Source organism: Bacillus rossius (assembly GCF_032445375.1).
Source record: "Bacillus rossius redtenbacheri isolate Brsri chromosome 4 unlocalized genomic scaffold, Brsri_v3 Brsri_v3_scf4_2, whole genome shotgun sequence".
Classification (NCBI taxonomy): domain Eukaryota; kingdom Metazoa; phylum Arthropoda; class Insecta; order Phasmatodea; family Bacillidae; genus Bacillus; species Bacillus rossius.
In genome coordinates, this window is record NW_026962011.1 from 44,994,392 (window position 1) to 45,021,264 (window position 26,873).

General features: G+C 40.5%; 1 protein-coding gene across 4 annotated transcripts in view; it reads left to right on the forward strand.

Annotated features, from left to right (window-relative positions):
• Positions 1–26,873, forward strand: part of LOC134542076 (dachshund homolog 1-like) — a 544,392-nt gene that overhangs the window by 385,114 nt on the left and 132,405 nt on the right. For all 4 annotated transcript variants that reach the window (XM_063385989.1, XM_063385986.1, XM_063385985.1 and 1 more), the window contains one exon: positions 6,198–6,281. In XM_063385989.1, the coding sequence (XP_063242059.1) occupies positions 6,198–6,281 (84 nt within the window). The remainder of the gene's footprint in view (positions 1–6,197; positions 6,282–26,873) is intronic.

The following is a 26,873-nucleotide window of genomic DNA, read 5'->3' on the forward strand; positions in this document are numbered from 1 at the left end:
GCGCGGGTTCTGGCGCTGCCGCCGCGACACTGGCGCTCCTATCAGCCACTTGTGGAATCACTCGGGAGTTCGCTTCAACCCCTTCCCCCAACCCCAGCCCTCTCTTAATTAGCCGGGGGATCGTTCCAGCAGCAGCCGCCCCGTCGTCGCTCGTCGCCCGCCGACCCCACCTTGTTCTCGGCGGCTCTGGTGCTTCGGCCTCCCCGCTTCGAGTGCCTGGTGTGCTCGGTGACCGCGCTCTCTCAAGACGTCGCGAATGAATGGACTTCATGAGGGAGGGGAACGGTTTAAAGTCTCGTCGGCAGGGAGGTCATTGCAGATGGTGGCACACGACGTGAAAAGACCAGGCATTTTCGAAAATAAATACGGGTGAAATGGATTTCACAATTTTCTAGCCAAAAAAGAAAGAAAAAAAATTCTAAAGAGAAAACATACAACGTTTGGTCTATGTAAAGGTAGATTCTTTATTTTGATAAATAACATCCCTCACTAGTGTCAACAAAATATTACCTGAGTTATAACTTGCCACGAAAACCTAATATCTAGTAATGGACCTTCGAAATCGAGATTAAAATTAACTATCAAGGAAATGAATAGTTTATTTTGACTCTGTCACTATTTAGAAGCAGCATTGTTCTTAAGTATGCAACTTTTGAACATGAATGTGTAGTTCTTGAATTACTACATTAAAACCTCAGATAAACATAAACAATATCATAATACACAAAGAAGTAGTTTACAAGAGGTTACTGGTGGCAAATGGAATGAGCAAATATAAATTTTCGATAGAACAACAATTACATTTCTTTGCGTTAAGTGGTCTTCAAAAGTTTAATTAAATCATTAATTTCGACTAACTAACATATGGTAGAGTTTAAAATGCTTATCTCTAAATAGAACCACTGGGAAAAAAACTCAAGTATGACAAAAGAATGTGATAAGTAGAGACCTGTAAAATTCGCGATTTCAAATCCCTACAGGATAGACTCCATGATCCTCTATGCACTCGTGCCAAACTACATCTGCTGATTGTTTACCGAATCGTAACACCTGTTGACTTGGAATGATCGTGATTCGCTAATTCTTCTGTTAAAGATTTTTCATTGACCCAGAGTCCTTCAGATAAACTGTGGCCCTATCACTGAAGCAAAATAATGTCAAAAGTAGTTGGACTCTATCCTATCGCGAAATGAATCCGCAAATTTTGCAGGTCTCTACTTATAGTCCTTCACAAAAAAAAATGTCTGTACTTTTAGAAGAGATTCCTTTGGAAACCAGTTGCCAAGCAAGATATTGTAACTTTCTCCAACACATCTATGGTTGTTTTTGCATATATGAAATACGATTTCTTTCAGACAAAAGTCGAAAATTGGGACATAATTTTATATTTTTAATTATGTTTCATTCAGGCATACGTTTTTTTAAAACCACAGAAATAATAATCGGATATTTGAAAGTTTGACTTTATTTTGAAGTTTCGTGGTAATTTTGTGTGCAGTTAACCCTGGAACGCTATTGAAGGAATTGTTTACAAATAACTTTAACTGTTGGATAATTCTGGGACTACACCCAGTATATTTTTGTAGTGAGAGAGTTGTTTACATTTAATCGTACAAACTTACAAAAATTTGTAATTAAACATGAATATTTCTGTTCATTTTACAAAAATAAATCAAATTACTGCTCTGCATTCACCTGGGATGATTCGGGGGGAAAATTTGGACATGAATCAGGATTATCAAAACGAAATTCTAACACCGGACCTATGAAGTGCTGGTTCACTGTATCTGCCACCATGTCAACTCGCTCCATAGCGAAGGAATGAATTTGGGTTTGTTAACGTCCAGGGTACAAGGATGGAAAAAGGGGGGGGGGGGGGGGTGGAACTTGAGAAAAACCTATGACTAAACCCCTTTGGGAAACGAACCCAGGAGGCGAGTTACCCGACCGCCAGCCACCGTGGTCCAATAGAGTGAGGTGACTCAAATACTGAGTCATGTACGAACTCTCGGAAAGTTTCGTCGCGTTGAACCATGCAGAATACAACCCTGCCTAGATCTATTTCAACACAAGAATCCATTTGAAAGCTTGCAGTTTTCACCTCTTGTCACCAAAGTGACTTGTTGCTAAAACCACCCTGGGTGACTAAAATTTTTGACGTTACAACGTCTAATAAATCGATGAACGCCGGCTGCACGCACGAAAAAGTGTCCCGTTACGCACATTTTCCCGTTACGCTGTGTCCCGTTACCCTCATTGTACGCTTGCGCCGCATCTATCTCTCTTCCACTCGATTGGAACAACCATCGATTTGACTTTTTTGAGGCACATGAAACTTCAAACACTCCCATTCGTTTCCTACTTTTCCTATCATCGTCCTGTCCTTAACATAATAACACAGATTGTAAGACGTTAAATAGCAAACATTTATAAAAGTTATAGTTTAAATTATCTTTTCGTTAAAGTAATGAACATATTTGAATTGATGAGTGCAAATAAAAGTAAATTTATCAATTAAATTGTAGATTTCATTTCACTCCTTCTTTGTATCCATACAAAATAGTGATAATTCAATAAAAATGATTCAATTTTATTCATAAAAGTATGCAATCATATCATCAATGCTTTGTTATGACGTCACGTTAAACTTTCGTCCGTAAACCGACTTTACAGACAACCAATTTTTTTTTTGGGTCCCGGAAGCACGTCGAAATTAACGTATTTTAACTGTCTCAAAAAATCAGGGGCAAATTACTTCTCCCCTGAGTGACGAGAAGGTTAAAACCCAGAATGGCTCAGAAACATTCCGAATCGAAAATTAATTGGTTTTTAAAATTATCGAAATTTTGACCCTCCCCCCTTCCCACGAGAGGGAGTCGACTTCGGGAAAATTTCCCACCATGCCCCAGACTCATGAATATACAAAAAGACAAGGTTATTGCCCTTATGCCCCTCTCCCTTTCTATATTCGAGTCATAGTCATGAAGTTATTGTATTGTCATCAGTATTACATATACTTGCAAAATTTCAAATCGATACGACAATTATAAGTAGGTTAAAACCGAATTACAAGATTTGATTACTTAGTTACAAGTAATAAAGGCGTTTTTTAAAAAAAAATAGATCAAATACTTCAAAGTAATTTGGATATGTAATGGTAACAAATGTGCACCACCGCTCATCTGCCGTGACTGTACGTCCTAAACATCGGCGAGTGCGGAAAGAAATTGACTTGCGATAGCATTTCCATCTTGGGAGGAAGTGTGTTCTAGGGGCGGGTCGAGTTTAACCCCAATATCCTGGCGCAAACCTTCGCTGAGAGCTACCTCCACCCCGTCCACCCCCCGCCCCCTAATCTTGCAGCGAGTGCCACCCCGCCTCCAACCCTCCCTCGCCATCACTCCGGCAATTTGCATAACAACAGCGGTATGTTGTGTGTGTGTGTGCCCGCGGGGCCATGCAATGTACGCCCTGGAAATGCTTTAGATTTAAATGCTAATTAAGACCGTGTCGGGGAAGGGCAAACAAAAGTAGGAATCGTTTCTTCGAATCCAAAAACCAACAAAGCCCGAGGGGTCGAAATGTCGAGGGGGATGTTCGGGGGAGAACTTGGAGGAGGGGGGAAGAGGGAAGTGCCCGTACTTAGAGTTCCCTGCAGGGTGAAGGGTTCGCGTGTTAGGGGGGGGAGGGAGGATGGAGAGTGCTAACTGTGTTAAGGAGGATTTCGAGATAAGGAGCCGGAGAGGAGATGGTGAAGTTGCAGTTCTGAGGGCTGATCTCCGGAGATGATGAATCAGATCCGCGGAGCAGTACTTCGCACTTCGGTGACGGGATTAGTTCGCTGACGTAGCGCATTTCCCTCACTTAAAACATATCGCTCATTTTGCGTCATCAGTTATGTGGACTCAGTGCTTATTGATTTTATTTTGATAAAAGTTACATAGTGTCAAAAAAATATATATTTCTGACATGCATTGAAAGGAAAACAAATGATCTAAATTTTTGTGCAAATATTGATTGAAAGATTAAATAATATAAATAGTTTTGTAATCACACTATTTAAAGATTATGATTTTTTTAAGCTCGGGATATTGATTCGTACATATGCACGAATATTCAAAAAAAATCTTTTTTATATAAATAGCAGGTTTTTGGTGTAGGGTTTATGTATAACATTATTATGGCCTCTTTGCAATATATGTTTTAAGTTTTCCGATGAGTTGCGCATTCATTGTGGTGACATTTTGTCATTACTCTGTCGATCGACCCGCAATGATATGCTACTGAGTTAAGGGTACAACCTCAGTCTAGTAAATGCCGATGTGATATTATTGTCTCTTTTTTAAATACAGAAAACATGAAAAAAAACTGGCTACTACAAATACTACAGATATCTGCAGGAAATAAATTTGGATTATTTTATCAGTAAATAGTGTCTGGGGGAAAAACCTAGGGTGTAACAAAACACCCCATATGCAGACAATCTAATCATATGTCTAGGTGTCAATCTGTCTTCTTTAGAGTGACATGGGATGGGAACCTTTCAAGAAACAGCAACGGAACGCACGGTACGACAACTCTGACACCAACAGCGAACGTCAGCTGTGTACAAGGACTGGGGAAATTAGCGAAGTCTGTGGTCTCGAGGGTAAACTAAACAGTTCTTCGTATACTCAGGAAAAAATTTCACCCACTCATACGCCGTTGTCTTGTAGAACGTCCGAACGCAGGAGACTGTTATTCGGTGTCACTTTGGTCGAGAGTTTCTCATTGGTCCAGTATCCATTAGAGCCAATATCCGAATCAGCACTAAAAATAAATATTATATTTTTAGGGTGTTGAGAAAGTTTCCTGTCCTTAGCTATGTTTCCTACAATGGGGAAATCAGTTTGTTACACCTCGGTGAAGTTGACCCCTTAATTTAACTTTTTTTTTTGTAAATGGACAGAAATATTCACGTAAAATTACAGATATTTGAAAACAACGGTATCTTTAAAATAATATTGGCACTAATTCTGCGTTCGGATTCTATCCCAGGCTTTTATGCATTGTGTTATTCCAGTACCTCCAATACATAGTTAAACCGTTCCCTGAATATCTTTCCAGTAATAACTGCGCACAATAATAACCATAATATAACAAAATAATGACGAATTGTTGGATATTCGAATATCTTTTTCAACTTGTGCCTGAATGAAACATAAATTGAAATTTAAAATTATGCTCCAATCTTTTGTGAGAAATACTCGTATTCTCTCTCTCTCTCTCTCTCTCTCTCGAGAGAGAGAGAGAGAAAATGTATTTCACACATAACCAAGTGTGGTACGGATTTACAGTACCTATCTTTATTGCGGTGTTGCAAAACGTATTTCATAGCAACTGGTTTCTACAGACCGGAAAAATTCGCGGATTCATTAGTCGATAAGCTAGAAGTCAAATACATATATAACATTTAAATGATTTTGCTATTGGCTTACTGTTCATCTGGACGAATCTCAACCAATTATAAACCTCCAACCAAAGAAGGATCGAATCACAGACAAACCAGCTGAGACGATTTACAAGTCGGCAGCCAAGGAACTGGCGTTATTTGACCGAGTGTACAGGGAAATGTGCAGTCTATCCTGAAGGCCACTGAAACCGCGAATTTTTTTTCCGATCTCTTTTCACTGCTGTTCCACTGTCGCCAACCACACATTAATTATTTCCTCGTTACTGTGCAGTGTTTAGTAATAAAGTGTTATATGAGTGTTGCCCAAGCTTGTTTTCTTGAAATTATTCAACATGCTGTAGTCACATTCAGCTTGTCTGCAGTCACAAAACTGAAGAGCTAGTCATGAAAGTAAATTATTTTTCAAAACCATCTTAAAAAGATGGAATGATACAGTGGCATAACTGTAAACATGACCTGAATTCATTGCATAACTTGTAACGTTTCCAAATGAATTGTATTAGCAATAAATACACTTGTACTTTTTGTCCAACTATCAAGGTAAACATCGCATTTAAAAAAAATATATTTTGAAAATGAAACTGGGCCCCAGGAATTTCTTTCCCCTCTCAATGGCCTGGGTTTGATATACTCCACTTAATTCGTGTGGAAATAATCTTTGAAGAAAGTTGAGCTGCGTCTCGGAAGGCGCGCGAGGGTGTAGGCTAGCGCGCTGACCAGGGGGCGGGTTGTATCTTGTTCGCAGCCGAGCTGAAGATGGACGTGCTGCGGGAGAGGGAGGTGAAGGAGAGTCTGGAGAGGCAGCTCCTCGACGAGCAGAAGATACGAGGTGAGTGTCCCCCCCCCCCCCTACCAACCCCGCGCAACGACTTCGACGTCGACGCAGGGACGGATCTGGCCGTCTACCTCGCGCTCAGACCGCATCAGCGGCGGACCGCCTCCCGACTTGTCGACATTCTGAACCCCCTTTATTTCGTGTACAGAGTCTTCAATATTTAATAAGTCTTTATATAGATACATTTATGGCTTCTGGGTTGTAGCCGCTTCCAAGGCGAATAATAACATCACCGACGTGTTTCAGTCGACGTCTCTCGGTCGCCGTCATCAAGTGGGTAGAGTTAGTTACCTGCTGAGGTTATTTTACAACACGCCAAACTAGACAAAAGGGAAGGCTGCGATTGGCCCGCAGCTGCAGCCGATCGGGTAAGTAAAAACTCCTCTTCGGGCGAGAGTATTAAAGGCAGAAGAACTTGTAATATAACCTCGGTGGGTAGCTCTATCCTGATGATGGCGACTGCGAAGTCTAACGAAACGTCGGTCATGTATTCGCCTTGGACGCGGCTACGACCCAGAAGCCAAGAAAATCCAGAAAATGGCCGTGAAAGCTTGTGATCTTTATTAATATACATATTTTGCTGTTTGTGGATTTTTTAAGACTATAAATTAGTGAATGTTAAGTATTTTCGTATGTGTAGTCAGTCATCCTGACAAAATAATTATTCAATGCTGAACACCAATTATTATTTCACAGGAGAACCTTTTTGTGGTAGTCTGTCACTATTAATAACAAGGCGTTCCATGAAATTGTGTGCTATGCTCAAAAGAGCAAAATATTTCATTGATATACGAAATTGTTAAAAAAAATATATACTTGAATACAATTTCTCAATTACCACTCCTTAGAAATAAATAATGAACATTATCAGATGATGCTCTTGACGGAATACAACAAAAATGTAATTACAAAATTCTCATACCAAAATTTACTTTACAAAATGCAATGTTCAGATAAATTTTTAAAAAAATTTCATGTCATTACAAAGTTTTTTATATATTTTTTTGCTCATTCGAATGAGATTTGGCAACAGGGCACACCGAAACAACGACTGTGCTAATGGCAGAAATGGTGCATTGGAAACAAAAAGGTGCTAGTTGCTACGTTTACTTACATATAAATAACATTCAATAGCTATTGTTGTTTTACTTATAGTGACATTGTGAATCTCTCCTTAAATAGATACTAAACTGTATTGTGGTCGCAGCCACAAGAATATAGTTTGCCAAGTAAATCAAAGCAGAGGACATACACGATTTGTTTTAAATTTGTCCGTACTACGGAAGAACTTCGATTCTTAAGAAAGAAAGAAAGAAAGTCATCAAGAAATCGACGTGCCCACTCCAGAGGGCGATGGTGGTGACGTCAAGAATGAAGAGAAGGGGACTGTGGATAGACGCAGTGACCTTTCTCAGGGGCTAAATGTCAAGTGCCATTTATAGGGTTCCTTAAAACAGAAGGACTTGGAGATTGGTTTATATCACGTCGCCCCGCAGTGTAAATCTCCTCGGCGTTGTCTTGACCCCCAGGGACTCGACATTTAGACTGACTCCACCCTCAGCAGATCCTGACCCCAAGTTGGACTAACTGGCTTCCTTGCTTTCGATAGTTGAAACGTGAACTACGACTAGCAGATCATTAAAATCGATTTCATCACAGAACGCTTGTCAATTACTTTGACGATTCCTTTCTTCCTCCAATCCCAGAATGACTCATTTTTAAGCATCCAGTTGGCACCAAAATTATTACGAGACCATTATAAATTTATTGAGATTCCGTATCATAATAACGTAATGCATTACCGTGAGAATTAAAACTCAATTTTTTTTACATTTTTTTATCTCTTTACTTTAAATGTTTCAGACATTCATTCCTAGCACATTATACTTTGGCCTATCCACTAGTCGCCTGCAGATAATGAACTGTGATATAAGTAAGTGAAATTTTACTTATCGAAATCATTTGACTTATATATATATATATTTGCGAATGAAAATGATTTAATTTGGTACGGTAATTGCCAAGTCAGATTAGTTGAAGCTTTGAGACGTTCGGTTTGGTGAATTTTCTGTGACAGCGAAAAAGTAAACGGAAATTAATGCCTAACTGGGCATTTCACCTTATCTGTCCACCACTTACTTATTTGTTTAAATTACCTCATAGTCTATATTTTACTTGGATATTGATTTGTTTTATTGAAATTAATATTCCAGTTCAACAAATACCAAAAATACATACGTTCTTAAATAGTTCGCAAGTTAGATTCTTAAGTACAAATGCAGATCCAGTGGGTGGCCTTGAGGAACTTAAGTATCTTCCCTCTAATCGGAAACTTCACTGGATTAGTTGACAATCTCGCGAGAAAACTGCGAGAAAAAAAAGAACAAGTTTCCAAATGCGAGCCGAACTTCTGGATCCCCAAATAAATTTAACGTTATAGTCATAAAAGTACACTTTCTCGTGGGATTTTCAATGGTTAAGGCTGCGAATATTTCCGAAATAAATCTCACTCCAAGGCTGGACACCACTTAACTGTCTGCAATCAAGCATTTTTTTAGAATAATCATTAGTCGACAACTTTGGAAGGTTACGGGTGATTGGGTACTCATTCTTCTTTTAGTTCTTTTGCAACTATTTCATGGTCGTTAAAAGCTTCTGGAGAGATATGAATTTCAATAATTAACGCCAAGCGGATGTATATGTGTTTCAAGCCTACTTTTCTACCCAATGAATCAGCGAAGTAATCGTGGTATGCATACACAACGGCTTAAATGAACATCGTTAAGTTCGCGGAAGTGGTTTGCCATAAGTAGAGGCCTGAAAAATTCGCTTGTTCATTTCGTGTTATGCTAAAATTCTAATAATTATACCTTAGTGCTGCTTCTGCCATTGGTCCACTGTTAATCTGGAGGACTGAGGGCCAATTAGAGACCCTCACTCATAGAAGTGTCGAATCACAGACCACCCAGTCGAGACGACTCACAAGTCAGCAGCCAATGAACAGTTGGCATTTGCCCGAGTGTGTAGAGGATATTGGAGTCTATTATGGAGGTCATTGAACCCGCGAATTTTTCTGGTCTCTAGCCATAGACCTAAGCGAAACTTCTATCCCGAAGGATGATACACCTCGCTCAAGACAGGAAAATGCCACTCCTCGGGGTAGACCGGCGCCGAACTCCTGTGACGGTCTCTCGACCACGAGGGGTCGCGACCCCTTGACAAAGGAGCTCTCCTTGAAGGGGGGAAGGTTTTGGTGGTAGGGCGGGGAGTGGTCTAGTGGAACACCGAGCAAGGGCCGTAAATGTCAGGTGGCTAGACGGACCCGCACAGCTAGAGAGGATGTGGTCGTGCATCGCGCACTGATACAAACGAGCAAAAGGAGGACAGGAGAACAGTTTTACGAGCTAGCAGCGAACAAATTTCGATCAACCACCAACATGATCACAGATTTAGGGATGGGCCAAGAGATGGCGTGCTATGAACTAGTTTGAGGTTTTTCTGTAACGCCCAAATTAACATTGTGGAAATGATGCTTGGTAAATTAGGGTTTGCACGAGGGTCATTCAAATATGAACAGGAATACTGTCAGATAAAATCAAGTAGTGACGTGAGTAAGGAATGGGTGGCGGGAGAATGGAGATATGACAGACATACGCAAGGCCCTCGCACTCGCGTCCGTCATTATCAGTGTCGCTGTGATAGCACCAGTGCCAGTTGCGCAGCGCGTCATTGTTCGTTTTTCTCGCCAACGAAGGTGTGAAATCGATTGAAATCGTGAATAAATGGCAAGCACACTTTGGTGATGCTATTCTGAGCAAAACCATACTGTTCCATTGGGTTTAGAAGTTTCGAAATGGCCGTGACAAAAAAAGGAACATCAAAGCCATGAATTGCGTCCGGCGACCTCTTGAATACCCACCATTCAGTTCATACTTTACCCCATGTGACTACCATATATGTTTGGACCACTGAAGGATGCTTTCGGAGGCTAATGATTAGAAATAAGACAATGCTGCAGTCGAACAGTATATGCGCAATTGGCTACTTTTTTTTTTCCATGAGGAGATCAAAAAGCTTCCTATCCGATAGGAGAATATTTCTTTCTGTTGAAGGAAACTTAAGTAAAAAAAAGAAATGCATTTCATTTGTATTTTCGTAAATCACCATAAAATCTTTAAAGTCAATTGGTTGAAAATTCGATTATCTTTTCTACGTTTAAAAAAAAAATATGCTTGGATGAAAAATCAATTAAATCATAAGAAATACTCCGTATTATCTCGAAAAAATCTTATTACATAAATATGCAAGCAATAACCATAGCCATGTGTTGTATGAAGTTACAACATCTTTCTTGTAGTATTACAATATTACAAACTAATGCTTGGCAACTGGTTTCCTAAGGTGTCTTTTGTAAAAGTATTGACTTTTTTTTCTTTGCTTTGTGATGACCTTTAATTACGATATTTTCATCCGTTATTCCTCGGGGTTGCTTGTGACGCACCGGCTTGTTTAGCCCTGAGCTGATGTGCGTATTTTGCGATAAGCTTGTGCGTATTTTGCGATAAGCTTGTGCGTATTTTGCGATGAGCTTGTGCGTATTTTGCGATGAGCTTGGCCAAATGGCACCAGAGACGTCTCCGGATACGCCGCTGGTCTCGCCGACGCCTCTCCCCAGCAAGATGGACGACGGCAGAGTTGTCCCCGTCGAGTGGGCGACGCTAATCCATCTCGCGTGATGGATGTTGGAAGAGGTGTGGGGGAGGGGGGAGGAGGTAAGAGAGTCCGCGACAAGTTGACACAGCGACCTTGGTGGTTGGAGGGGAGGGGGAGAGGAGATCCTCCGACGTCGTCGCGGCGAGTCCGGGGGGAGGGGGAGACGCGTCTGCGTCTACTCTCGAGAGTCGCCGTCGATCAAACTTAAAGGGTTCTCCCCCAGCCGAGGATAGGGGAAGAAGGACTGAGGACGAAAGACGCTAATGGTGGCCCAGTTTCGAGTGCTGCGGCGCAGCCACACCAGGTCCCTGGGTTCTTCCGGTGCTCGAAGAGGAGAGCACTCGCCGGCAGACACTCCAACTCCGACGCCGTTCTCGACTCCGCCTGTCCGGGGCTGAGGACGACTGTCGGCGGGCTGTTTCCGCTCTAGAGGCGCGGGCGATTGCCCGTCGCGGTCCGCGCAACACTGGAGCAAGACTTTATGTAAGCTTTTGGAGATACGCCATTGCTAAGCACTTTTTCTGTAGAACAAAACTAAAAAAAATACCCAAAAGACAAAAACACAAATTAAGCAAAAAATGTATGTTGTCAGCAGAATATAAACACCACATAATATTCCATAACAGGAATATGTTTCTGTTTTGGATACCTATTGTGTTTGTTTCGTCTTTTCGTTTTGTCACGTTTTTGTCTCGTTTTAACTGTTGTGCTGAATATTTTGTGGTTCAATATTTTTGTGCTGTCATCATTTGTGGTTTTTTTTTTTTTTTTCGTTCTCTTAGTCCATTTTTCTTTGTTTTTCTTTGTTTGTTGACCATATTCCTGTTATGGAATATTATGTTGTGTTTATATCCTGTTGACAACAGCAATTTTTTGCTTAATTTGTGTTTTTTGTCTTTTGGGTATTTTTTAGTTTTCTTCTACAGAAAAAGTGCTTAGCAATGGTGTATGTCCAAAAGCTAACATCAAGTCATGCACTCCCATTGCACAAATCTTTCAAAGATAATACTGGAGCAAGAGGCTACGACTCCCTTCCCCCGCCATCTTCACAACGCTTCTGCACGCCGAAGAACGCGTGCATTGCCATCCGATATTACAATCTTGTTTTTTTAATTACGTTCCTTTGAATGATTCTTGCAGTAGGGAAAATTTATAAAAAAAAGCCACTTGTGCGAGTCTTTCAGTACTCGACAGAGATGTGTAATGATCAAATTCTGGTGTTCAGCTAAATTTCTTGACGCGAATTTAAACTTCGTTTCCGCACCCGCCGCTAGAATTCACTGCCGGTGCAGCTACGTCGAACTATTAAACCTTTTGATAAGAAGACCGAAATTTTAAACTATAAAACTAAACGGCTCTGATAGAAGCGAAAAAGACTCGGAAAAACATGACTAAATCCCGTCTTTGAGCGTGATTTTCGACAAGGAGTTTTATTAAAATGGTTCCCATCATGTTAAAATTCACTGAACAGTTAATAAAGTTTCCCTTCTATCTTTATATTAAATATAAAAGCACCTTGTGGTTACACATTTCCGTTTCATGGGACTTTCATTCACCGAAATTACTCCTGACAATTGCCGTACACAGAGCCAAGATGTTAGTTACACATCAGTAATTTCCTCGACGTAACGCCATTTCTGGTTTACAGTAAGTTATCGTATGTAAACCTCAATGATGGACTACAGATATGATAAAATAAACTCACGGAGGGCAAACCAAGCTTAAATGTTAACATGCCTAGATACAGTGCAGTTATGGAAGGTTATGGACATAAAAAAATTTCTTTCAGCACAGGCTGACACAAGGTGCTGCCAATGACGAGACAGTTGTAAAAAGAACAGAAAATGAAAAAAATTCTCACAGGTATTTGATTCAGTGTGTTCTGATAGTAAGTCAAGATTTATGGGTACGAGATATCTTATCATTAACTGATCTCCGTTCTGTTAGAATTTCAACTCAGAACTCTGGTTTTGAGGGATCCAACCTTCATCATAAAAACTTGTTGGGCCATCTTTCCACATAGTTGTGGGAAAAATATAAACAAATATAATTAATTTTAATACCAAAAAGTAATATTGAACAGCAGGATGTGTAACATTTATAATAATAAACCGTTAAAAAATGTTTCTAATTTAATTTCAGTCTGTTTCAATTTAAAATCAATATTTTCATGGACATATCGTCATTTCAACTGATTATTCCGCCAATCCTGGCACCACTTATATATATAACTTTATATGATATACAAATTAAAAATAAAAATGAACATGACGTACGCGAAATTTAATGAAAGTTGAAAAGTTACGTATATTATTTACCAACATACTGAGTCACGGTTAACTATGTGCTTGTAGAGGGTCTATTTTATTTCCTTCTTACTTTGTACAGTTGCACCGAACGGCAAATTGTGCCATGCCATTGAACTCGTTACAGAATAATTATTTTCACTTCGTGACAAATCTTGCTTTTATGTCCTAAAACAATATTTGTTGAAGTGTTCATTGAATATATTAAACGTTTTGTTTGAAGACCGTTGTATTCTAGAATTATGTTTTCTCATAACTTTCTGAGCAAACTTATATTTTTGGTCCCTCTGACTTGGCATAGACTATCTTTAATTATGGTTGTTGGAACATATACTTTTCTCTGTGACAGACGATTTACGAAAACTGTAATAAGCATGAAGATTACACATATGCATATATGCATATATTTGTTGTCTTTAATAATAAATAATGTAACTCGTAGCTTTTTGCTGTTAGTTGTCTGAAGGAAGAAGCACAAAATTAACTGTAATTATTAAAAGTAACATTGCCAGTGAAAACATGGAAATGTAAGATGTAAGGTTTTATTTTGTGTTTTCGATGGTGAAAGTCGTTTGCAATACTATTCTTCGTGTCACTTTACAAGAACTCCTCCCATTATGTCTCCTGCAGAAGGGAGTGTTTTTTTCTTCTTCTTACAAACTATCGCCTATCCTCACGTCAACTTGAAAAACAACCATCAATCTCTATACTCTTATCTTCAACGTTTCTGCCATTTTTGGTCGTGGGCGTGACATCAATGACTCTGAGAGTGACACTCCTTTTTTTTCCTAATATATATGTACAGTAGAACCTTGTTTAAACGGGGAAATTAGGGGGGGGGGGGGGGAGAGATAATCACGGATAAGCGAAAATAACGAATAATTAATCTTAGGTTATACAAGAAATTTTTACAAAACAAATGTACAAGTATTACTGACACTAATCGTTAATTTTTAAAAGTATGTATAAATGAAATTATTTCTAATGACCGAAAAGAAATGAAAAATATAAATTATATTTACAATTTAATACATTGTTTTTAGTTTTACTCCTTTCTTGTCCCTTCCTTATGAATTACAATTCGCGGGTTTATCCCCCCCCTCCCCCCAAAAAAATTAATTTTTAATTGAGAACCCGGTTAACCGTATGCCTGGATAATCGGGTCACGAATAATCGAAGTTCTACTGTAGATACACACATTTTCCTTATTCTATCGCATGCGCGTAAACATTAATGTATAAATATTCATAATAGTGACGCCATCGTGACACGATGCCATGATGCCACAGGCACTTGAGAGTAACGAACCCCTGGAAAAATAACAAACAACAGAAGATGTTGTGTTGTCTTTCGAACTTCGTGTGGCGGAAGGCAGTGGCGATGGCTGAATATCCAAACCAACACTCAGATTAGAGAATCCTTCAACATCGGGGCCTCGATGGTAAATAGTCGCTCAACCCCCAAGAATGGCCAGGTTCGATTCACCTCTGAACGAAAGCCGGATCTTCTCGCAAGTGTAAAACATGACGGACTTTTGCCGTTTCCTCCACCAAGTTTTTTTTTCGTTAATATCCCATTTTCATATCTTCACACCCTTCCCCGACTCTAGTGATTTAGATTCGTATGTGAGTTTCAGCTCTAGTTTACTTAATTATTGTCCACAACGAAGTCTCTATACAGGTAGCTAGTTACTGGAAAAGCCATGTAAAAAAATTATATTATGTTTGTCACATGAGTTAATCTACGGTTATTTGCGGATTCGAATTTGCTATAGCCTAGACATAATTTTTATGTATGGATTTATATAATCAAGCCTTTTTAGAGTGTTCATTGGTCGGTAACAAGGTCATCCCATTCGGCCGGGTTGATTGGGTAACCAGTTCTCTATTTAAGGATCGTCAAGGGCGTATCGAGAGCACTTTAGTCAGATCAACGAGGTACCTGCGCTTCAAGTATACTTTGACACCCAAAGAATACGCGAAAAAAAATCGTGGCTGCACACATGAGTATGGATCTGTAGAATTTCAGTTATTATTTGGAGGAAGGCTAGAATGCATATCATTGTGCACTTGAACTGCGTTCTCATTGGACCATAGGTAGCTTCGAAGCGTCCCGAAGGACATAAACCTACAACATTATCAAATTAAGATGACCCAATAACATGCAATCGGGACGGAAGGTAAATTATGGCAGCAGCAGCCAATAGACAAAAGACCATGACTATAGACCAGAAAATTTCGTGGATTCACTTGGTGTCTGGCTAATTTACAGTCCTATACAACATAATAGACAAACTTTCTTTCATAATGGCTTATTTCTTACTGCAGAAACATTTATTTGGATTTTGTTGATGTGATATGGACCCTCTAGTGCTGGCTGGTAGTTAAATGGCCCACAATCGTAGAAGGGAGTATACAAATAATTGTCATTAAATCTATGCAAATGTATACATATTTGCAGTATATCTTGCGACCAAATGAATCCGCGAAATTGCCGGGTCTCTAACCATCACTAGGGCCACGTTCATTAGACTGCAATAAAGTATGCTCACACCTGCGATGTCCTTCTTTGTAGTTGGGGACCGTCTGCAAGAGAAGACATCACCTCATTTCACCATGTCATAGAGGACGCGATTTTTCCCCACACTGAATGGCTTCGACTCGTGTACTAACATTGAACCTATTTAAACAAAGAAACTCAACCAATCACGAAACACAGACGATACTACAATGTTTAAATTCTTCAGGCAGTATCGAATTTTTTTTCGCGAAAAATACAATCCTCATAACCATGACTTATTTACGAACAAAGGTGTATGGTTACCAGAAAGTAACGCCTCTAGGTATGAGTGAGAAGTCCTTGCAGTGGATTGAGGGATATCATGTCGCATCTCTAACATAGGTACAGTAATGGAGAGAGTCAGCAAAGTGGTGGGACAATGGACACTCGTTTTTAGTGGGCCTGGTCCGGAGTCCAATTCCGGCTGTGACGATTTCGTTTTTTTTTGGCCGGTACTGCTGAAATCACTCCAGGCGTCGCTCCGTACGATGGGCCACAGATGATTCCACCCACAAGTACCCGCGGCATGCGCCTTGCGTCGGCGGTGTCTTATGGGTTAGGGCCATGCAAATTTCGCGTAAAAGATTCGAGGACTGGCTGAAAGTCGAAACACTGTAGCATCGTCTGTGTTTCGTGATTGGGTGAGTTTCTTTCAGGTGCATGTCGATTGTTACAGCGCCAATCACGGTAGTTCAGTGAGGAAGCAACGCGTCCTGGGTGGCTCGGTCAAATAAGGCAACGACTTCTCTCGCAGACGACCGCCAATCACAAGGAGGAAATCTCTGGTGGCGGGTGTACCTTGTTGCAGTCTAAAATGCGTTCAGATTTTTTTTTTTTTCGCGAAAAATGCCTGCCCCTACTTATGGACCTTGTCGTCACGACATCAGACCCCAAACAGCTGACCGAGGGTGGCCAGTTCGTTGGGTCCGCAGATGTACCAGCGGGGGGGAGAGACGCGGAAAGGCGTCCGTCGTGGTCCTTCCTCGAGGAAGAGGGGGGGAAGGGGCGGGGACGTGCCTCGCGGTAACTGTAGCCTGGCCGAGTCAACAGACGACCATTAGTACTGTCCTCCCCGGTTTCTCCTCCCCAATCAACCTACCGCCCTTCTTTCCCCGCCCCCGAATGAACAGCAACCCGGCGGGCAAACAAATCGCCCGCCTCCCTTGCGCGGACGCTCTTCGTCCTGGAGTCTGCTTTCTTTCTTTACTTCCGCCGTCGGTCGGCGCATCGGCTGGGGAGAAACTTTCTTTTCTTAAATTTTTGCTTTACATCTTGACCGAACAAAGTCATCAGTGGGTACCGAAGAAAAAAAAAATCGTGGGTTTTACGACTGCACAAGTCCTCTGCGTTCTGCTACTGACTGTTGAGAAGTCCCGACTGGGAATATTTTCTTAGGTTGAGATTTTATCGTTGTCTTATGGCCAGTTTCTTATTTTTTTATTATTATTTAATGAGCGGGAAATTTCTCCTCCATCTACATCCCCTACCCCCCCATTTTTTTTTTTTTTTTTTTTACGTACACTCCTGTTCGTAGGTGAAGAAAGAGGAGGTTTTAACGTAGGTACGAGAAAGCGATGATCGTGAAATCCTTGGTGTATGCAGGTTCCACCATTTGTTCTTCCCTTACCTACCTTTTTCAACGCGTGTGCACGTGATACCGGGTCCGCATCAGCATGTGGTGACATCCGCAGTCATGTCAAAACCGCCTTCACGGACGGTGTAGGAAGAGGGGAGGAGAAGTAACATCCCCGTGGTGGGTGGCTGGCGAGGGTGAGACGGGGTGGCATAACATCGGCGGGAGTGTTGACGAGTCGACAGTATATGCTTACAGGCGTGCCCCAACTCCACCCTTCCCCCCCCCCTCAACCGTGCGGGTCATCACCCGTCAGCAAAATTAAAAAATATATATATTCGCTTTGGGGGTGTGGCAGGGTGGCTGCATTAATGCCTGTCAGATCTAGCAGAAGCCTCCCTCCACCCTTCCTCCCTTCCCCCACACACTATTGGACGTAGCAGGAAGAGAATATTTTTTTAATAAAAAAAATCCGCGCGCATTGTGTTGCGAAATCTTTTATTTCGCGCGGATTTCGACATGACGCCAAAATTAGCATGAGTTTTGGTACCAGTGGGGAAAAAAAATTAAATCCTTTGACTCGCGGCTTAGCGCTAAATGAATTTAATAAACATTTCAATGGAACTGTATAACTTAAAAACAAAAATATGGCACAGGATTTATGTTTGCCAATTATATAGGATGTACAGTTGGTCCAAGACTTGCGTCGATATCTTATTCGCGTATCGGATAACAGCCAACACATTTCGAAACAACCAAATCGAGGAGATTAATAAAGTATCATTAACTAATTATATTATACATTTTGTGTTAAAAAATATATTATTTAAATTTATACTAAGCTGAGTTCAGAGTTATCTCCTTTTATTTGTCATTCATTAACAGCTACAAAATATAATTTGGTGTTTCTATTTGTGAAATAGGTAATACTGGTCATATTTTTTGGCATAGTAAAAACTGACCAATCGACTAAATTGCGGAAAATAAATACTGGCCAATTTATATAATTCTATTTACCATACAAATTTTATTAGAACTGTTGACACTTTGTCATGTTTAATTGACAAATATTACTTTTTACCGTTGAAAAATGTGTGCAACGCATGGTTGCTGAAAGAAGAAAAAAAAATGTGGGAAGGGGAGGTAGAGAAGGGGAATTTTTATTTTACTGCTTACCGCTTGGAGCGATCGGTCAGGGAAATTTCGCGATTGCAGCCGAATGGACCGAACGGAGCAAAATGTAAGTTAATGAGAGGGTAGCGGGGGAAGGGTTTTGTTGTTGTTGTTGGAGAGAGGGAGGGGGTGTGGTGGAGAGGTAGGTGTGGAGGCTTTTCGAGAACAGCGAGCGCGTGCGAAAGCCGCGATCAAATAACCAAGCCGATCCATCATCGCGGAAATCAGCAGAACAATGCTGATAACACGCCGTGGTAATGAGAGCGGGTTCGCCCGAAACCTATCCCCCCCTTCCCTTCTCCACTTATTCACAGTCTAATCCCCTCCTCTCGCCCCTGAACCGACGCTAGGTGATTTATGTCGTCCCGGGGGATGTCATTAGTCCCCGTGACGTGTGGAAGCGTCGGGTCACGTGGCTCAGGTTCGCCGTGACGTCACGCGGGGGCGGCCCCCTTTCCATCCTCCGGGCCGACAAATTGCCGGTGGCTCCAGAAGAATGGAATAATTACCCCCGCCCGGCTACCACTCTGTCCCCCCCTCCCCATCACCACAAATCCCTCCCACAAGAATTCTTCTTGGTGTGACCAAGGGGTTCAAACTCTCTCTCACTCAACCAAAGACTTCTCCCGGTCCATTTCGCCATTGGCTGCGACTAGAGACCGGAAAAATTCGCGGATTCCTTTCGAGGCAGACTGGAATCCAAACTCGTTTAGCTTAATGCTGCGTCAGTGATTGGACCGCAATTTACCTGAAGGACTCTGAGCCAATGGCAAACACTCAACAAAAGAAGTATCGATTCATAAGTATCGCAGTAAACAGGTGTCCCGAGTCGGTAGCCAATGACCAGGGTGATAGTTACCCGAGTACATAGAGAATCGTGGAGTCTATCCTAGTGGTCATTGAAACAGCGAATTTTTCCAGTCCCTAGCTGTGACCCATCTTGGCAGTAGCGGCGGTCGCTGGTCTTTGGAGCATGACTAAAGAAACGTGGCGCCCCTCTGGAAGGCCCCAAAAACTACATAATCCAGTATGCTACAGAAATGTGAAAGGAGCAACATCATGATGTACTGTAATGTTAAACATTAAAAAGTAAATTTGTTTTTAAAATATACCAAAATATATATTTTTTTCATGGTGAACTTTAAAGGATTTTTAAACTTGATGTTTGACGCCTAGGTTAGAAGGCACACATTGGCGTATCCAGTAGTGGAAGGGGGTGAAGAAGGAAAATCCCCTTCCTGCCCCATCCACACAAACACCTTCGAAGTGGAACAAATATTTTTTCCTTGTGTAATTGTTTATTAAAATATGACTAAGGAACACAATTGGCGAAAACCGTGTTTTTTTTTTATGTTCTTAATATTGTTAGTGTTTATTGTTGTATGTCACCGTTGATCTACCTGTTCCATGAAAGTGATCGAGTTTCAAAAAATGCACATCCGTCCGTTTTGAGTTGTAAACGCCCTTCAAGGAAAGAGCAAATTCCTTAAATTTTAATGTCTAGTAAAAAAAATCGATCTTTTTAGCAAATGTTAAGTTAAAAAATAAATTTAAATAATTTATGATAAGGTTTTAACGACTGTGTTTTTGTGCTTCGAGAATTTAGTTTTTTTGAAATGCAAGTAGTTGAACAGGAACATAATCCAGTACACATGCATCACTTAAAATTATATGCAGGCTTACAATTTGTTATGTGACTACAGTATCGTGAACGTTAACTTTTTTCATGTTATCATTATTTATTTTTATGCTTATAAATTATAACATAAAGTATTAAAGGATAATTGAACCACTATAAAGTTTTACTTTTTAATACCTATGCACGGTGTTAATTCTGTGATGTCCACAAAAGCACCATATAAGGATGAATCGCATGTATGCACCATTTTTTTAAAAGAGCTTAGAGACTTTCATAGATGGTGACACATTTACGTTCATATCGACTTAAGTTCTATTCACGGAATTACTCATATGAAATGTCATACCGAGAACTAAAATATCTACACATAAAAAAAATATGTTTGGTGGCAAAATATGCCAACTGCTCAGAACGTGGTTTGCCACGAAGCGCCTTGATCAGCTGTTCGCCACGCGCCATCTTGTCACGTGTCTCAGCCTAGTTCGCCGTTTTTCCGGTAGAGATAGCCACCGTCGCGGCTTCGGAGATTCCCTCACCCCTCTCCCTCCTCCTTGACCACCTTTTTCTTCCTTTTTCAGCTCTTCCTTTTTTTTTTCCGCGCTGTCGGAACGACATTCTTGACGTCTGTCTACAAACGTCATCCCCTTGCTACGGCCATTTCATCGCCTCACTCGCCATCCCCCCTTTTTTTTTATCCACAAGTATGATTGTCTTGACCAGTTGTCTGCTCGCTCGACGGATGATGAATTTCTGTTTGCCTTGGCGTCGAACCTGTCTTTGCTTCCATTTCCCTCGCTCCCTTCACGACGCAGGAGGAAAATAAGCGAGGAGGGGAGAGAAGGGGGTATGCGCCGGAAATTGCAGTCCGCGGCCGCCGCACCGCGTCGGATATTTGCGGGGCGGGTCATGTTTAATGTTGCTTCTGGGAAAGTAGGCGCGGGAGGGGGTTGCGGCTTGCCGGGAAGGTGGGGAAAGGGGATATTCACACCGGATATTAAGTGACACATGAAACCTCCCAGTTCCCCCAACGCTCCATCGCGTAAGAAGGAAAAAAAATTGACCGGGGAAAATAAGGAAGGGGGGGGGGGGGGGGCAGAGAGGGGTAAATTTCGGACAGCTTCCTGTTGGAGTTAATTTTTCTCCCCCCCCCCTTTTTTTTTTCCAGACCAGGCTAAAGTTTCGCGACCTTTAGGCGAGCGCTGCTGTCTCTTGTTTGTTTGTGTTTTCCTAAAGGCCTGGGACACCCAAGTTGAAGCCCCCCGATGTTATCTCCGTCTCTCTTCCTCGCCCCCTTCCTTTCTTCTGCGTTTCCCGCGATCCTGGGTTTGTTTTCGGTAAACCGCGCGCCTCGCGAAGCAGAAACAGATTGTCACAACAACAACCACGGGGCTGCAGCTCAAGAAGTCGCGTTGCTGAGAGAGAGAGAGAGAGAGAGAGAGAGATAGAGATAGAGATAGAGAGAGAGAGAGTGCGGGAGCAGAAGAGCTTCCATTGGCCGAAACCGCAGAAGCGTGCACGGCGGGGAAAGTCGGAAAAAAAAAGTAGTTTCGGCCAAGCTCGCCGGCGCTGTCTTCCATTTATTTTCTTCGCGAGCGTGATGTATATGGGACCTGCCATAACGTTTGGCGTTGTCCAGACGAGGCTGGCTGCTCTCCCGTTAAACAAATCCTGCGCGCGCGATTCTTTACGAGTGCCGCCCCGAATGACAACGTGACCATCAATCAAGTTTTGCTGAAGGAGGGGGGAGGAGTAAAAATTTTTCTTAAGAGAGATAAAAAAAAATATTTCTGCTTTCCGCTCCGCTTCAGTTATGAAAATCGGGAGGGTTTTACGTCCCGAGAGAGAATGCAAACAAACTTCCCTTGTTCCGTTGTTACTGACATTCTGCATTCAACGTTCTTGCGTAAATTTTCCGACGTGCGGACGCGCGTTTAACAGAGCCGTCCGATTGGAATTCCAGGCGTAAAACATTGGTGCTCCTTTCTCTGGCAGGGAAATTTAGGCTAAGTTTGAAAACTGCTCAAGATATCCGAGTGGGGTCTGTTTACGGAAAACATTAAATAATACGCTGAGGAGCCGTTCAGTAGTTAGTTTTTAAACAGTATCTTCCGAAACACGAACATAGTTAAAACGCTTTTATTTTGACGTGACAACGTCTAATAAATCGATGAACGCCGGTTGCGAGCACGAAAAAGTGTCCCGTTACGCACATTTTTCCGTTACGCTGTGTCCCGTTACGCTCATTGTACGCTTGCGCCGCATCTATCTCTTCCACTCGACTGTTTATAAAGTGAAGTGAAAAGTTAATGTGGTTTTCATTGCTTATTACAACAACAATTTCGGCAATAAAAGTTAATTATTCTTGCATTTTGAAAATCTGATTACTAGTATAATTTCAAGTATTTATTCTTTTATTATTAAAATAAAAATTATTCAATTTTATTGATAAAGTATGCAATCATTTCATCAATGTTTTGTTATGACGTTGTCACGTGAAACTATCGTCCGTAAACCGACTTTACAGACAACCATGAAACATCCGGTAGAGATTGTTGAAAGCACCCAAGGAACTTGCACTGCGCCTTTACCTTAATTTCCTCGCCGTGTGATGTTTACGGTAACCGCTCAGAGTCTCACAGTTGTCTGCGCGATGGTTCAGAGAGGCGACAACGCGCTGGAAGCACCAGCCTAGAGTCGCGCCTGGCATCCCGCCTTCAACGACACAGACACACCCTTGACCAGGCGCACCCCATGGCACGCCGGACCATCCATCACTGATAAACTTCCGAGCTTTATCCATCGACGTGGTGAGAGGGGTATTCGCATTACAGAAGACCATGGTGCGGATCCCCAGCGGGGCAGTCCACATTTCGTTTGATCCGTGGATTGCCAAGGTCACTCCAGGGAAAAAAAAAAATCTTGCATGCCTTATTATTACAGGCCGTGGCACAGTCAGTCATCCCCCAGTGTCCCTGACACGTGTCACCGTGTGTCACCGTCTCTAATGACTTCGCTGTCAAGCCTAGATATAATTATTCTCGCTTAAGGCCGTAGTTTCCTAAATTATTTTGCTTCTAATATGTTGTGTTTTTTGTCCATTCTTTTAAATAAATTATGAATGTAACCTTATTTAATTATTTATTAAAACTTTTTAAAAAATTCCTGTTTTAGTTTTTTATGAACTTGATGTCAATCCTAACATTTACTGAACACAGTCTTGGATTAATTATTCGTATGTAACCTTCCTTTTCACTTTATTTTCAGTGTATATTTAATAAATCAATAAAAATTGGTATTCCTGAAACCCCTGAAAAAATTAGGTTTATATTGTGTTGAGTTAACCTATTTTTTTTATATCTTCATGAATGATGTAGGCACTAAAAACAATGTATTTGAAGCTGAGAGCTACATACGAATTTTTGTTAATCCAAAAACTGTGTACCATACAGTTCCATGCTAGGACTGATATTAGATTTGCCATTATGTTCATAAAATGCAATGACTTGTTTATTATAAAAAGCCTTTTATTAACAATTAAACATTGTTATGAAATTAATTTATTTAAAATCGTGTGCAAAATAACACAAGAAATATTAGGTGCAAAATATTTAAGACACTACACCATTAAGCTGCTATCTCGCACGCCGAGGTGGTCATGCCATTATCAAGTCCTTGTTGTTGTTTAAGATGTTCTTCTTGTGAATTTATTCTAACAGCTCTCTTTAATTTGTTGTCGTGTCGCAAATTTACTTACCAGATATTCAATAAACGTTATTCTCGATCTGTAGCATGTCGCGCAATTGATCATGATTATGAAAACTTTCGTGAATTTTAACCGCCATTTGATAATCTTTAGTAATCATCTGTTGAGAGAAATGTAGGATTGAACATCAACTTCAAGATCGCAGTTGAGATAAATTTACAGGAAAAGCCGTAATAAAATATTCATGACAAGAAATTTGCGTGTGAAACATTTTTAGGTTTAGTAATTATTAGTGTGTTAAAATGCATTAAATCTGTTCTTTTCTAGATCATTTTAAGTAAGAAAACTCTGTTGAATAGAAACTGAAATTTTTAAAGCCTTCGTGTGGTTTTGTCATAGTTTTTAGGGTGACTGTTAAAATGTTGCTTGGAGATATAAACTGTACGCTTGTACAGTGACTAAGTGAGTGGTTTTTTTTAACACCTTGATGTTTATGCGGGGTCCTGTTATCGCTTATTCGCTTCCATGCTTAAAACGCGTAAAACGGCTGTAGGTTAGAGGAGTAGAAAGTCTGTTTGTGTAGTGTTTTACTACTGATAAGTGCCAGGTTTGTGTATGTGTATATATATATATATATATATATATATATATATATATATATATATATATACGTACAAGCGTACAGTTTATATTCCCTAATTACTTCGAATTTTGATTAATAATATAAAATAAGGTCATCCATTTTTCGGTAAGGTCGATACAGAACGCAAACGAGTGATGCTCTCACGCCTTACCAAATCTTTTTTTTTTCTCCTTACAATATTATTTCGTGGTTTTACACTATTGTTTTTTTTTTGGTGATATAAAAAATTACCAAAAAGATAGGAGAAACTCACAAACGTTTACGCAGTAGCTATGTATCGAGTTTCGCTTCCTTTGCGCTGATTCGTTCGTTCAAATACGGTCACCAGGAGGTACGATAATGCCATTACGCGCGCACAAAGTTTGGGCCGCGCTCTCACGTATGAAAGTGCTGGTAGCAACTCAATTACCTCGCCACGGGCATTGCATGGTATGCAGCGCTCGCACAATCGTTTTATTTAATTTTTTTTTTTATTTTCGTGATGGCCGAATGTAACAATATAAAAAAACAATGACGAAACACCGCTCGTCACAGATGGGTGCACGACGGTAAAAAGGGGAAAATATTTATTATTTCAGCGACAGTTATTTAATTGCGTTACAGACGGCAACGCGCAGGTATAAATATCATCTGAAATTAGGTTTTGCTGCAATGACATTATGTTTTTTTTTCCAGGATTGTGGAAGCAGTGCATGCCTATGAAACTGGTCTGATGCTTTAAAAAAAAATTTTCCCCCTAAAGAATTTACCTATTATGAGTGGAGGATTAGACTAAAATAATTTTTACTAGTAGATACCTAAACGGGACAGTAATATTTTTTCAACGCCTTAATATATTATCTCATACTTTATTTTCATACTCAACACACTAAACAATGCAAAATAAATTTTAATTATTATGCATATCCATGAATTTATTGGAATACGAACTAAGACAAGGTTTATGAAGTATGAATGATTTGGTTAATTTTAAAGTTTGTCAGTGTTTGTCTTTATCGCCATACTTTCGGATCAGGGATTGGTGTGGGGCGAGTGAACTTTGAACTTGACGAATTAACCACCTTCACCCCATCGACGTTAATAAACGGAGGATGGGGAGGGGGGAAGACACAAAAATATGTCTATTTTTGGAAAAATCTACTAGTCTTCGTTTGTTTTTAGCACCGCACGAATAACTACAAGAAGTTGCTTGAAAATCCTTTAATTGAAAAATATGCCTGCAAAAAACGTTTTTAAAATGTAAAAATACTGTTAATGAGGTTTTTCCGCCCACAAGAACGGGCTTTAAGTGTCAAGGATAATTATAATAGTTTTAAAAAATAGCGTATATTTTTTCAAAATTTGCAGAACAATTTCAATATGGTAAAATTAGCCCGAGTGTGGTAAAATTAATTCATAAGTTATTTTTTTTTTTTGTTTGTTTCATTTCAAAATCTTTAAAACGGATAACGCAACTAAAATATATTATTTAAGACATGTAGCTTAAAATAGCTTGTCATCGAGAAGTTAAAAAAAAAAAACTATAAAATTGACTAAGCAAATAATTTAAATTGGTTAAAAATTTAATATGTCCTCTAATTATGTAAGTTATAAGCAGCATAGCAATCCTCGAATAGTTTTCGCATGGCCTTGATAAAAAAGGGAAATAATTGTAAATCAGGCGTCTGCAACTGAATTAAGCTAGTTGATAACCGAAATTCTGGCTTATTGACAACGAGTTTAAAATTAAGTTGGCTTGGATTAGGAACCAGGTACAGATAACGCTCTTAAAAATTTTGGGAATTTGTGTTTCCAGATGAGAACGATTCCTGAGGTCTCACCTTATTTACAGTTCTCTAAAGCACTATAGCGTATTTTTGAATGATGGACACTTTTGAACCTAGGTGCACGCGAATGGAATCTGCAGAGAAGTGAGACCTTGTAAAATTATATATTTATATTTAAAAATTTGATCAAGCATGGAATTTTTTTTTGTGTAAATGAGATACTATTTCTTGTCACCCCTCTGCGTGCGGAAGCAGGACGAATGGCGAATGATTGATCGTCCCGGAGGGGTTATTGTTGCCATGGGGTGAGGGGAGTGGAGAGAGAGAGGCGTAGAATCACACCAGGAAACAATGGACAGACGCCATTCGCATTCGTTAGCGATAGACTTGCCGGCAGCAAAGTGGAAAGAGGAACGGTGGAAGGGGCACACACTCACTCCCATATTCCCCCTCCCTTCACCAACGGGTCGATATGTTGAATGTAACCCATTTTGAGCGGTCGGGTTTGCGA